The 12392-nt window shown below is 43.0% G+C and overlaps 1 protein-coding gene and 1 non-coding gene across 3 annotated transcripts in view; both read left to right on the top strand.

The window, feature by feature from the left end:
* Positions 1 to 9782, top strand: part of LOC138661947 (PABIR family member 2-like) — a 61684-nt gene extending 51902 nt beyond the window's left edge. Inside the window, exons 8-10 of one of the 2 annotated variants that reach the window (XM_069746971.1) lie at positions 5007 to 5071; positions 5423 to 5516; positions 7243 to 9782. In XM_069746971.1, the coding sequence (XP_069603072.1) occupies positions 5007 to 5071; positions 5423 to 5516; positions 7243 to 7387 (304 nt within the window). In that variant the 3' untranslated portion in view covers positions 7388 to 9782. The remainder of the gene's footprint in view (positions 1 to 5006; positions 5072 to 5422; positions 5517 to 7242) is intronic. The other variant, XM_069746972.1, reaches the window with a different exon arrangement.
* LOC138668350 (small nucleolar RNA U109) lies at positions 5144 to 5278 on the top strand. Its single transcript, XR_011319176.1, has one exon. It is a non-coding gene; the product is annotated as a small nucleolar RNA U109 (small nucleolar RNA).
* Positions 9783 to 12392: the final 2610 nt, after the last annotated feature.

The following is a 12392-nucleotide window of genomic DNA, read 5'->3' as shown; positions in this document are numbered from 1 at the left end:
TGCACATGCTTGTCCTCCATCGTATTCATTGTCTAAGGCACTGCTTGAGAAGGCCAAGGACCACACTGCCTATTTTAGTCACTCCTATAAACAATACCATTGTTTGTCCGAGGCCTGAAGGTGCTGATACCTTAAGGTACCGTCACATTAAGCGACGCTGCAGTGATCCAGACAACGATCCCGATCGCTGCAGCGTCGCTGTTTGGTCGCTGGAGAGCTGTCACACAGACAGCTCTCCAGCGACCAACGATGCCGGTCCCCTGGTAACCAGGGTAAACATCGGGTTACTAAGCGCAGGGCTGCGCTTAGTAACCCGATGTTTACCCTGGTTACCAGCGTAAACGTAAAAAAAAAAAAACACTACATACTTACCTTCCGGTGTCTGTCCTCCGGCGCTGTGCTTCTCTGCGCTGACTGTGAGCGCCAGCTGGAAAGCACAGCGGTGACGTCACCACTGTGCTCTGCTTTCCGGCTGGCCGGTGCTCACAGTGCAGAGAAAAAGAGCGCCGGGGACAGACAGCGGAAGGTAAGTATGTAGTGTTTGTTTTTTTTTACGTTTACGCTGGTAACCAGGGTAAACATCGGGTTACTAAGCGCGGCCCTGCGCTTAGTAACCCGATGTTTACCCTGGTTACCAGTGAAGATATCGCTGAATCGGCGTCACACACGCCGATTCAGCAATGTCTGCAGGAAGTCCAGCGATGAAATAAAGTTCTGGACTTTCTGCTCCGACCAACGATGGCACAGCAGGATCCTGATCGCTGCTGCCTGTCAAACTGAACGATATCACTATCCAGGACGCTGCAACATCACGGATCGCTAGCGATATCGTTCAGTGTGACGGTACCTTAAGACAAACTTTAGCCATATCCATTAATTTCAGTTAAAGTAACCAGCCATTTAGGCCCCGATTGATCAAGAGTAGCAATTTTCCTGGCAGTCCTGATGTGGAGGCTTGGTGGATGCTCCTGTTTCATGATGGTGTGCACACCTCTGCATGAATCTAAAGTGTGTGACGAGTAGTGTACGCCTCCATTACGCCATGGCAGAAATTTTACTCCGGCCCCTGGCGGTTCTACAAAAAAACTGGTGTGAAAACTGCAAAAGTTGCTAAATTTTTGCACAACTGTTGAGTTTGCAGCAAAAATTAGCAACTATTCAAATTAATTTACACCAGAGTTTTGGCAAAATTGCTTTAATGAATCTGCTGGGCCTTATTCTTTATGTGAGTATTTCAACTTTTTGTCAGCAGATTGTCGGGTGAAAGAATGATTGGACCAGTTGGATTTTGATTATTTCTTTCACCCTGATCTCATGCTCACTTGTGTATAAGGGGATGTGGAAAAATAGCTGTTGGGCAAATGCTCGTTTGACTGACAACCATTTAACGAACACTGTCCCTTTTTTTTTTTTTTAAGAATTTGTCCACTGCTTGGACAACTTCTTGTCATACCCCAAGCTTTGCCCCCATAAAATAATAAAGCCTTGGCTCGCCTCCCGTGGTGGCACCGTTCACACGGTGTCGGCACTTGCGGTGTAATGACATGTGACGCTGGCGCCCAATCAGTGCTGTCGTCGTTGTCTCCGCCTTCAGACAAATCGAACATGAACAGGAAGTCCGGGCTGCAGCTGCCCTCTGACTTCCTCTTCATGTTTGATGAGAGCGCTGATTGGGTGCCAGCGTTACGTTACACTGCACGAGAGCACTGGGGAGAGCGAGTGCTGACACCGTGGGAACGGCGCCGCCACAGGAGGTAAGTAAAGGCTTTATTATTTTAGGGGGCCAAACATTTTGACCAAGTAGTGGACAACAGATGAGCGAACGTGCTTGGGTAACGTCTTACCAGAGCATCTAGGCGTGCTCATACTTTATGTCCCCGTGGCTGCATAATTCGCAGCTGTTAGACATCCACAACACATGTGGAGATTGTCTGTTTGTTAGGAAATCCCCACGTGTTCAGGCTGTTCCCACTTATAAAAAATGGCGGATCGCTGGTAGGTGTGGACAGCATGATGCGGCCCATTTATTTTTTTCTGAAGGTAATGGCATCAAAATCCACAATAGCAATCGGCTCTCATTATTTTGCTGCATTTTTTTTTTTTTTTTTTTTTTTGGTGCAGATTGGAAATAGCGCTTTTTTATGCATTTATTGAAGACAGTTATGCATTCTAAAGAAAAACCACAATTGCATTTTTTGCATGTCATTTTTTTATTTTGGCCTCCCTACTGCAGCCAATGGGGAGGCGAAAGGAAAAAAAAATGCACACAAAAAACTGCAAAGTTCCACGAACGCACTATGGCCATGAGTTTTCATGAAATCGTATCCATTTTACTTGAATTGATAAATGCAGCAGGTTATCTGCAGGAAAAAAACCTGATTACCTTAACATGGCTTTAGAACGGGGGTGGGCAATTAATTTGCCCGAGGGGCCACATGAAAGACTGTTGCGGAGGGCCGCACCAATAGGCTGAAATTAATTCTGCTAAGTATTAAAAGTAACATATAAATTATAACTTATATTGTATCTCTTAATATTGAGCAGAATTAAGTATGCTGACCTCCTCTATGTAATACCGTATGAGCCTTTGCATTGCCTCCTACATGAACGGTAAGCCCCAGCATAGCCTCTATATATACATACAGATATCCCATACACATGAAAACAAACACATACTCTCCTCACTCCCATTCCCCCGGCGCTCTGCTCCTGTCTACTGTGAAGGCTCCGCAACAGCGCAATGAAATGACATCATTGCGTCGGCTGTCCCGCGCTGATTGGTGGAAGATGGATCTGGCGGCCCTGTCCTCCACAAATGTACTCACTGCTGTTTGCATCCTGAGGATGCAGATAGTGGTGACAGCGGGCGGCGGATCGCTGGTGGGTGGGGAGGGCATGGTGACAGCGGGTGGCGGATCGCCGGTGGGTGGGGAGGGCATGGTGCGGCCCATGGACTACTGTTTTAGCCCTTTGGCTGTCTCGGTCCATGGGCCGGATGTGCCCAGTTTGCCCAGGACTGCTTTAGAGTTCACATGCCAAACTCAGTCCCGCAGTGTAATTATATTTGTCCCTTGACAAAATGCCAAATGTCTACTATAGCTGACCTGCTTTATATTATTCTGTAGGAAACAATATATGTGGCCCATTATACTGCATGGAACAATATATGTGGCCCATTATACTGCATGGAACAATATATGTGGCCCAGTTTACTGCATGGAGCACTGTGGGGCCCCACTATACTGCATGGAGCACCATGTGGGGCCCATTATACTGCATGGAGCACCATGTGAGGCCCATTATACTGCATGGAGCACCATGTGAGGCCCATTATACTGCATGGGGCACCATGTGAGGCCCATTATACTGCATGGAGCACCATGTGAGGCCCATTATACTGCATGGAGCACCAAGTGAGGCACATTATACTGCATGGAGCACCATGTGAGGCCCATTATACTGCGTGGAGTACCAAAACCTGGAGCTAGCCCTGCCGCCGGTAGGCAGTGCTTTCCAATTCTACAAATCTTGCCTTTTTGAGCTGGCACGCTCCCTGGTTACTACAAGGCTGTTTTACAACACGCTCTGTAGTAACGTGCTCCCCAGCTATGCCGCAGTGCCTAATCGGCATTCATCTGAGCTGGAAGTGTCCTCCTTGTCTCCCAAACTCAGTGCGCACTCCCCCTGTGCTCTCCCATACATCTGAGCACACATAGCTTGTGCTATTGAGTCAGTGCGCTCATGCCATGATTTAATACAGTCTTGAAATTACCACAAATGGAGATGAATGACCTGGGGAAGGTATGTTGTCTAATCTAAACAGGTCTAAAGGGGCAAAGCCTCAGTAGAAATGACCCATATCTAGCAGGTCAATAAAGCTTGGCTTTTATTGTACTACATTACAATAGTTATTTTATAGGGTAGCAAGTTAAAATAACAATCCTAATTTGCTCTAAATAGATTAGAATAAACACTTTGAATAATCTAAGTATTTCTGGCAAAATGTGATTGTTACCACTGGCTGCCTATGCACAGTGTACACAGAAAGCAGCCAGTGTTGTGGGTGGGGTTATATAGAGCTCAGCATTCAGAGTGCTGCTAGATCTGCCTCGATGAAACAGTATTTTGATAAAATCCCTAACAATCAGCCCAGTGACACATAGCTGGAATCGGGGTAACATTCCCCTATATTATGCTGCCTTTTAGATGGGGTAGCAAAGACCTGGTGACAGATTCACTTTAAGCTTTGCTTGCTCCAGAGTCAATGTTTACGCAAAACTTAAGTTTGTTTCCACATGAAAAGGTTCATTGTTATATTTGATGAGAGAGAAAATCTTCCTCAATTGTAGACTTTTCTTTTTTAATAAATGTGGTTCTCCTACGACTTTGTCCAAGTTTTTTTAGATTTGGGCCCTCTGTGTATTTCAGTTTGACATCCCTGCAGGCTCGGAGAGGTAAAATTAATAGTTTCCAACAGAGCGGGAGACACGGTATGAAGCCAGGTTCACGGTGTATTTCCTGGTCTATATACACACTGTAATACTGGTGCTGATCGCGGGTCTCCAGAACCGAAATTACAGACTCGTAGACACACATCAGGCCCAAAGATCCTATTGGGAGACCCGCGGTCAGCCGAGTATTGCCCTTTGTATAAGGACCATGAAATATCCTGTAAGCCCGGCATTTTGCAAAGATGAGGAATTGTTAATTGCATGGATAAAGGTTTTTTTTTGGATATGGTAACATGAGTCTTGTATCCCCACCCTACTACTAAATAGTTAAGGCAAAACTGATCCTTCATAACAAAAGAAGCCCAGTTGCATATCTATTGCTATGGTCTGTTTGCCCTTCTCCGGGGCATAGACTTCTTGGCTTTCATTCTACTATATTGTTGCTTTGAATAAATTTAGAGGAAAGACCTTATCTTCTGTTTTAGTTTTTAAATAAATGTTAAATACAATTTGACCTTTATTTTAATTCTTAACCTTTTTGAACTTTGTCTTTAGCAAGAGAAGTCAGAGTCCTATTAACTGTATACGGCCGAGTGCACTAGGTCCTATAAAGAGAAAAGGTATTTTATAATCCTTATTTTCCCTTCAAATGTTTTTTTTTCTTAGAACTTCCCTATCTACAGTCCAGACGTGTGCATGACGGAAGTTACTGTGTGCTGTGTAGTACATCGGTGTATCCGAGGCATGCTAGAGAAAGTACATCAGGAGTTATCAGGGCTGCCAGTTGTGCAGTGCAGACTGAGTGGTAGTATATTACTCCTACACATCAATTATAAGATAATGTGAATACTTCTGTGTGTTACCAGTGGTGGGTAAGAAGGTAACCACTGGGAGCTTTTTGTGCAATGTCTACATAAACTATGTCCTTTTTTTTTTTTTTTTTTGAACTTTAATTAATTTATTTTTTTAAGTCGAAATGGACATGGAGACCCAACCAAAGAGACTGTTTCAAGGAACTACAAATATGCTGTCTCCAGACATGACGCACATGTCAGATTACAGCTGGTAAGGCTAAATGTGCAGTAGAACGATTTGCATGGCTGTTTGTAGATGAAATGTAATTGTCTTGCCACTATCTCTGCCGTCTCCTCCATTCACAGGAACTCTCACTCTGCAGGATCAGCAGTCCAAAATCAAACATGCCAGATCCTTTATCTTCCCCTGACCTCATCTGTCTGGAGTCCCCACACCCCCACACCACCCGTACACTTTACTCTCCGGCCATATTGGTCTAATGTGAATGGGTTTCTTTTAAGTTGTGTTCTTCACCTCCATGGCAAGGAGATGAAAAGTAATGGGCTCTTATGTACAGTACAATCAAATACTGGGAGATTAAATTATAGTTTCATTGTTCTTGAGGTTGAAAGGAGATCTAAATCCATCAGGTTCAACCTATAGTCTAGCTTGTTTATCCAGAGAAAAGCAAAATCCCCATGGGGCAGATGCGAATAGCTCCATGTTAGCGAAACAATTGCTTTCCAAAGCCACATAGGGCAATTAGATTAGTTCCCTGGATTAACGTCCCATCAGAGAATCTAGTGTCCATAATCTTTAAAATTATATTTATCAAGAAATGCATCCAGACCCTTTTTGAATTTTAAGTATCCAACAAATGTGTTAGACCGCACCCAATACTGACACCATCTCCATGGACATCAGGGCGCTCGTCCACACCAGGGGTCCGTCCCAGCAAAAGAGTCCACAATCGAAATATAAAAAGGACAGCGCCACACCAGGAAGTGACAGACAGTAACTTTCTTTATTCTGCCTCCTGTGGCGACGTTTCGGCCCGTGGACCTTTTTCAAGCATGAAAAAAGGTCCACGGACCGAAACGTCGCCGCAGGAGGCAGAATAAAGAAAGTTACTGTCTGTCACTTCCTGGTGTGGCGCTGTCCTTTTTATATTTCGATTGTGGACCTTCTTGAATTTTAGTCTCGACTCAACCATTACAACATCATGTGGCAGAGAGTTCCATGGTCTCACTGCTCTTACAGTGAAGAACCTGCATCTGTGAATCTTCTTTCTTCTAGGCGTAGAGGATGCCCCCTTGTCTCTGTCGCGGGCTACAGCCTGTAATATATTTTCAAGAAAAGCGTCCAGGCTTTACTTGTACTTTAGTGTACCAACCATTACAGCATAGTCGAGTCTCACTGCTCTTACAGTAAAGAATTTCCATGTGTGATTATGATTAAACCTATTTTTCTAGATGTAGAGGATGTCTCCTTCTCAGGCCTAGATGTTAAAAGATTATACAGCTGTCTCTATTGTCCCCCATTGTGCATTGTAAATAAGATCGCCCCTAAGCCATAGTTTTTCCAAACTGCATAACTCCAAGCTTGATGATCTGCTATTGCAGTCCACCCATCCCAATAAAGGGGTTTGCTGAAATGGAGAAATTAATCTTCTATTGTAATCAGATGTTTCAATACCCCATGTAAGTATTTTCTTATTGTCCTTATTTTTAATGTGAATTTTGTCTGCACTTTTTACTGCAGGGGACTTGACCTTGTGATCCTCTGATCACTTTACTGTATAGCAATATCACAGTACTGCATTGTCCGTGTATATAGTCTGCAACATGCTCAAGGTTTCGGAGACTTAATTACCTGGATTCAAATGTGGGGGAAGCACGAATCCCCACAGTTTCACCTTAACTATTGTCGATTAATCTGTTGCTATATTTTAGGGATAAGGTTTTATTTCTAATCAGTAATGTTCCTTCATTCTCAGCCTTTCCTTGGACCTTGACAGCAGCAGCAGTATCGGTTCTTCGTCTGACTCTGCAGCTAAGGAAGGCTGTGTGAGCGACTCTCCCGCCGCCTGCTCCAACTCCTGCTCTTCATTCATATCACTGGATGACCTGTCTCCCAAGTGAGCGGCACCGGACACAACTGTCCCCAACCACCATTATTACGACTATGTGGCATCCGTCAAGAAACCTTGGTCTTCTCCACTTTGTATTAGATTTTTACGATGTATATAATAAATTCTCCTCCTGCCTGATGGACTGTTACAGGACTGGCAAATGGAGGAGGAGAATATGTATTTTGTGTACAGAATAGTATGTACAGTATCCGTGTACATATTGCCTGCCTGTCCCAGGTATTGATGTGTAGTTTTAGATTTTATTTATTCCTTAAATTGTCTGTCATTCTAGATTGAGAATGTAGTGTCACTGTTCCGGCTGGTAACCTAAATTCTACATATTCCAGGAAGGGAATAAGCCTGACGCTGCGGCGTTTTGCTTTTTAGGTGGGCTTACACTCACTGACCAGTAGGATTCAGGTCAATAAGTCAAATCACTCTTCTGTCACCGCACTTGGAGAAAACATTTGACCTGTTTTTAAAGATATGTCTAAAGTTTTGATTAGTGAGGATCAGTCACTGCTTCATTTTAGAGATCTGCGATCCCCAGACCTCCATAATCTACTTTTGACATGTCTCAACACACCAAACTTTTGTGTGTTTCAAAAAACTTTCCAGTAAAAAAAAAAAAAAATGTCTAAACTTATATAAATGACAAGGTGGATTTCTTATAGAAATGAATAGGAAAATTTTTCCAACCTGCTTTTGAGAAGGAGTTTGAAGAGGATTCGCTAAATAATAAAGAAAAAAAAGCCTAAATATGGAGTCCCACTTAATTAATGGTCGTGTAGCTTATCGTGTGCAGTCTCCCAAGCTTTTTTTTTTTTTTACCTCAATATAAGAAATACTGTATTGAGACTAATTGATCCTACCCTTTAAAGTCCCGCTTGGGGACTGTATGCCAAATGTAAATCATGTTCCCTCTCACCTAATGTCAGTGATAAGAAAAAAGTGTGCTCATCTTGAGCTAGCTGGTTCATAAGGCCCACAAAGCGTAATATATACATATCTTTTTATCTTTATAATATTGAAATCATGAATGCGTGTTAGGAGTACCATGAAGTCCTGCCTAGCCACAAATGACACCAACTTTCATCCAAATAGGACTTGACTCTTCTGACAGGCGTCCTGCCTAATACAGTAGGTAGGGTGATTGTGGAGATTTTGACCACTTTTTTTTTTATTGTGAAGGGTTCCTCATGGCAAATTCCCGGTTGCCCCTCTAAATGGACAGCGACCCAATGATGCCCTGATATTATGAGCCTGAGTACTCTATATGCATTTAGTTTGCACATGAACAGAGCCTGTAAAGTCAACAGTGAATCAATCGGCAGAACCACCGAACATAGAAAGAAGTGGCATGGGTATAAAAAAAAAACTCCTTCACAGAATTCTCAGACTAGTCATCATGGCAGTAGTAACAGCTGCCATGATTCTTGTCACTGAGCAAAACTGATGTATTGAGTGATGCTCAGTGTAGTCCAGGACCGGGAATGACGGAGGGGCTTTAACATCAGAGAGATAAGTTGTGTGCTACCCATCATATTGGTTTCACCACTTTCTGTTCCTTGTAACGCTTCGTTTTGAGGTCGGCTCACGTGCACAACGCACTTTATTGATGTAATCCATAAAGCATCACAAGTACAGTCAGTACAATGCGTATATTAACAATTCACATGGGGGGTGAGGGGGTCAGACAATATGGGGCCAATTCATTGAGACTACCTTGGTGTACACCACTGGAGTGACACGGGCAAAACTCGTTACAAATCGTGTTCGTCGTTCAGCGCCCATCTGCCAGAATCAGATATATGCTCCGGTAATGGACATTTCTGCTTTAAGTTACCCAACTTTTTGTGGCATAAAACTCGCTCCCTTCTCCACCTCCCTCTTCTAAACTTTGAAAACTTTTCAAAAAGTTGAAGCTGGTGTTTAAACAGCTATAAGCTCTGCAAAAAAAAAAAGGCAACACGTTGAACAGTTCCACGACAGATTTCTGGCGCAAACTGATAAATCAGCCTCAATGTGTTGTTGTTTTTTGTTTTTTTTGAGGGGGTGGAAACATGGGTGATTAAAGTTTTATTTTAAAAAATAACAATAAATTATGGCTTTTTACAAGCCATAAAAAGCGGGCAACAGGGGATTTGGGAACTAAATTGAAAGAAAAATTTAAATTACCATAAAGTCATATACTGTTAAGGGAAAAGGCTACTGTAGAGTGGATTGTGTCTGCTTTTCGGATCACCCAGATTTTGGTTTGTTTGTTTTTTAAACTAGACCTTTAAGTTTGCCGAGTTGTGTTATATACTTTTTCTTGTATATGTTAGGGTATTAATCCTTTTTGTATAGCTAAATTTGACAAATATCTTTGTCCTCGGAATAAATGTCTGTGTGGTGTACAAGCCGTTCGTCTTCTCATTCATGTCTTTACTATACTTTGCCGAGCACTTTACAGAGCAGGTGGCATTGTTATTAAAAATTGGTTAAAATAATTAAACTTTATCACTGAAGACGCAGACTGGCGTATAACTCAGGGGGATTGCAGCACAAGGATTGGACTGGCTGTCTGCTCTCCCAACTGGAGCGTGACCGCATGTATTTCTGTGAAGCTGTCACGGTCTGGTTGGGAGAGCTGATGGCCAGCCCAAGCATTCAGATCTCCGTCTGACTCTTCCCTTTTACTCCTACAAGTGCCAGCTACCTCAATGTGTATCCCTAGCCTGTGGCCGGCTTCTTGCACTATAATTGTGGCCTGTACAGCAGCACTCCTGGTCCTCACGATCAGTTTGGAAACCTTCAGATGGCATATAGACAGTGTTTGTGCCCTGTCCGCATTTTCCATGGACCTATAGCTTAGAATGTATGATTTTGATTTGTGACTCAGATGAAAAATGGATATGTCCCTGTTTGTGTTTATTCTTTTCCTTTTGGGATAATCGGCCCGCAAAAAAAACAAGTGCAAAACACTACGGCATCTGCTGCAATAGGGAGTTTTATTGAGAAGGCAACACAGATAAGGATGACCGCCCCAAACGTTGGCCACCCTTTCTCTTGCCAGATACTTATCCATAAAATTGCCTATTTGAATGAGTGTTGTGGTATTTTGCTCTACAGTTGTGCTCAAAAGTTTACATACCCCGGCAGAATTTTTGCATTCTTGGCCTTTTTTCAAAGAATATGAAAGATAACACCAAAGCTTTTTCTCCACTCATGGTTAGTGGTTGGGTGAAGCCATTTTTCTCCTTCGCCTCATTGGGGGACACAGACCGTGGTCAAAAGAGAGCGGCGATAGTAAGAGACGGCTTTTCCTGACCTTCTGCATGCAGCCACGCAGTCAGGAAAAGCCGTCTCTTACTATTGCCGCTCTCTTGACCACGGTCTGAGTCCCCCAATGAATAGCTCAGAGAAAAGGATTTTACGGTGAGTACACAAAAATCCCTATATTTTCAAACTAATGTGTTTTCTCTTTTTAAATCAATGACAACCCAAAACATCCAAATGACCCTGATCAAAAGTTCACATACCCTGGCGATTTTGGCATGATAACATGCACACAAGTTGACACAAATGGATTTGAATGGCTACAAAAGGTAACCTCCTCACCCTGTGACCTGTTTGCTTGTAATACGTGTGTGTACATAAAAGTTGAGTGAGTTTCTGGGATCCAGACAGACTCTTGCATCTTTCATCCAGCCATTGACATTTCTGGATTGTGAATCATGGGGAAAGCAAAAGAATTGTCAACGGATCTACGGGAAAAGGTAGTTGAACTGTGTGAAACAGGAAAGAAATACAAAAAGATATCCAATGAATTGATGTCAGTCAGCATCATTCAAACTGTGATTAACAAATGGAAAATCAGGGGCTCTGTAAAACAAAACCACGGTCAGGTAGACCAACAAAAATTTTGTCCACAACTGCCAGGAAAATTGTTCGGGATGCAAAGAAAAACCCACAAATAACATCAGCTGAAATACAGGACTCTCTGACAACTAGTGGTGTGGCTGTTTCAAGATGCACAATAAGGAACTTGAACAAAAATGGGCTGCATGGTCCAGTTGCCAGAAGAAAGCCATTACTGCACAAATGCTACAAAGTATCTCGCCTACAGTATGCAAAACTGCACAGAGTCAAGTCTCAAAACTTCTGGAACAAGGTAATTTGGAGTGATGAGACCAAAATTTAACTTTTGGCCACAACCATAAACGTTACATTTGTAGAGAGGTCAACAAGGCCTATGATGAAAGCAACACCATTCCTACTGTAAAGCACGGAGGTGGATCGCCGATGCTTTGGGGATGTGTGAGCTACAAAGGCACAGTAAACTTGATCAAAGTTGAAGGAAAGATGAAAGCAGCACGTTGTCAGCAAATACTGGAGGCATTTTTGCAATGGTCAGCCCGGAAGCTGCGCATGGGACATACTTGGATGTTCCAACATGACAACAATCCAAAACACAAGGCCAAGTCAACCTGTCATTGGCTACAACAGAACAAAGTGAAGGTTCTGGAGTGGACATCTCAGTCTCCTGACCTCAATATCATTGAGCCACTATGGGGAGATCTCAAGTTTGCAGTTCATGCTAGACGGCCCAGGAATTTACAGAAACTGGAGGCTTTTTGCCAAGAAGAGTGGGCAGCTTTACCATCTGAGAAAATAAAGAGCCTCATCCACAACTACCACAAAAGACTTAAAGCTGTCATAGATGTTAGATGGGGCAATACACGGTATTAAGAAATGGGGTATGTGAACTTTTGATCAGGGCCATTTGGATGTTTTGGGTTGTCATTATGATTTAAAAAGAGAAAACACAGTAGTTTGACAGAAAAAGGCTTCACCCAACCACTAACCATGAGTGGATAATAAGTTTTGGTGTTATCATTCATATTCTCTGAAAAAAAGGCCAAGAAAGCAAAGATTCTGCGGGGGTATGTAAAGCTTTGAGCACAACTGTGTTGCTTGAAGGGACGTCCCCTAATACAGAGCACCACTATCTTCTAGCTACAAGGGAGCCC

The sequence above is a fragment of the Ranitomeya imitator genome, chromosome 2, assembly GCF_032444005.1.
Source record: "Ranitomeya imitator isolate aRanImi1 chromosome 2, aRanImi1.pri, whole genome shotgun sequence".
Taxonomy (NCBI): Eukaryota; Metazoa; Chordata; class Amphibia; order Anura; family Dendrobatidae; genus Ranitomeya; species Ranitomeya imitator.
Note: the sequence above shows the minus strand (reverse complement) of the source record. Positions and strands in the feature narration are given on the sequence as shown.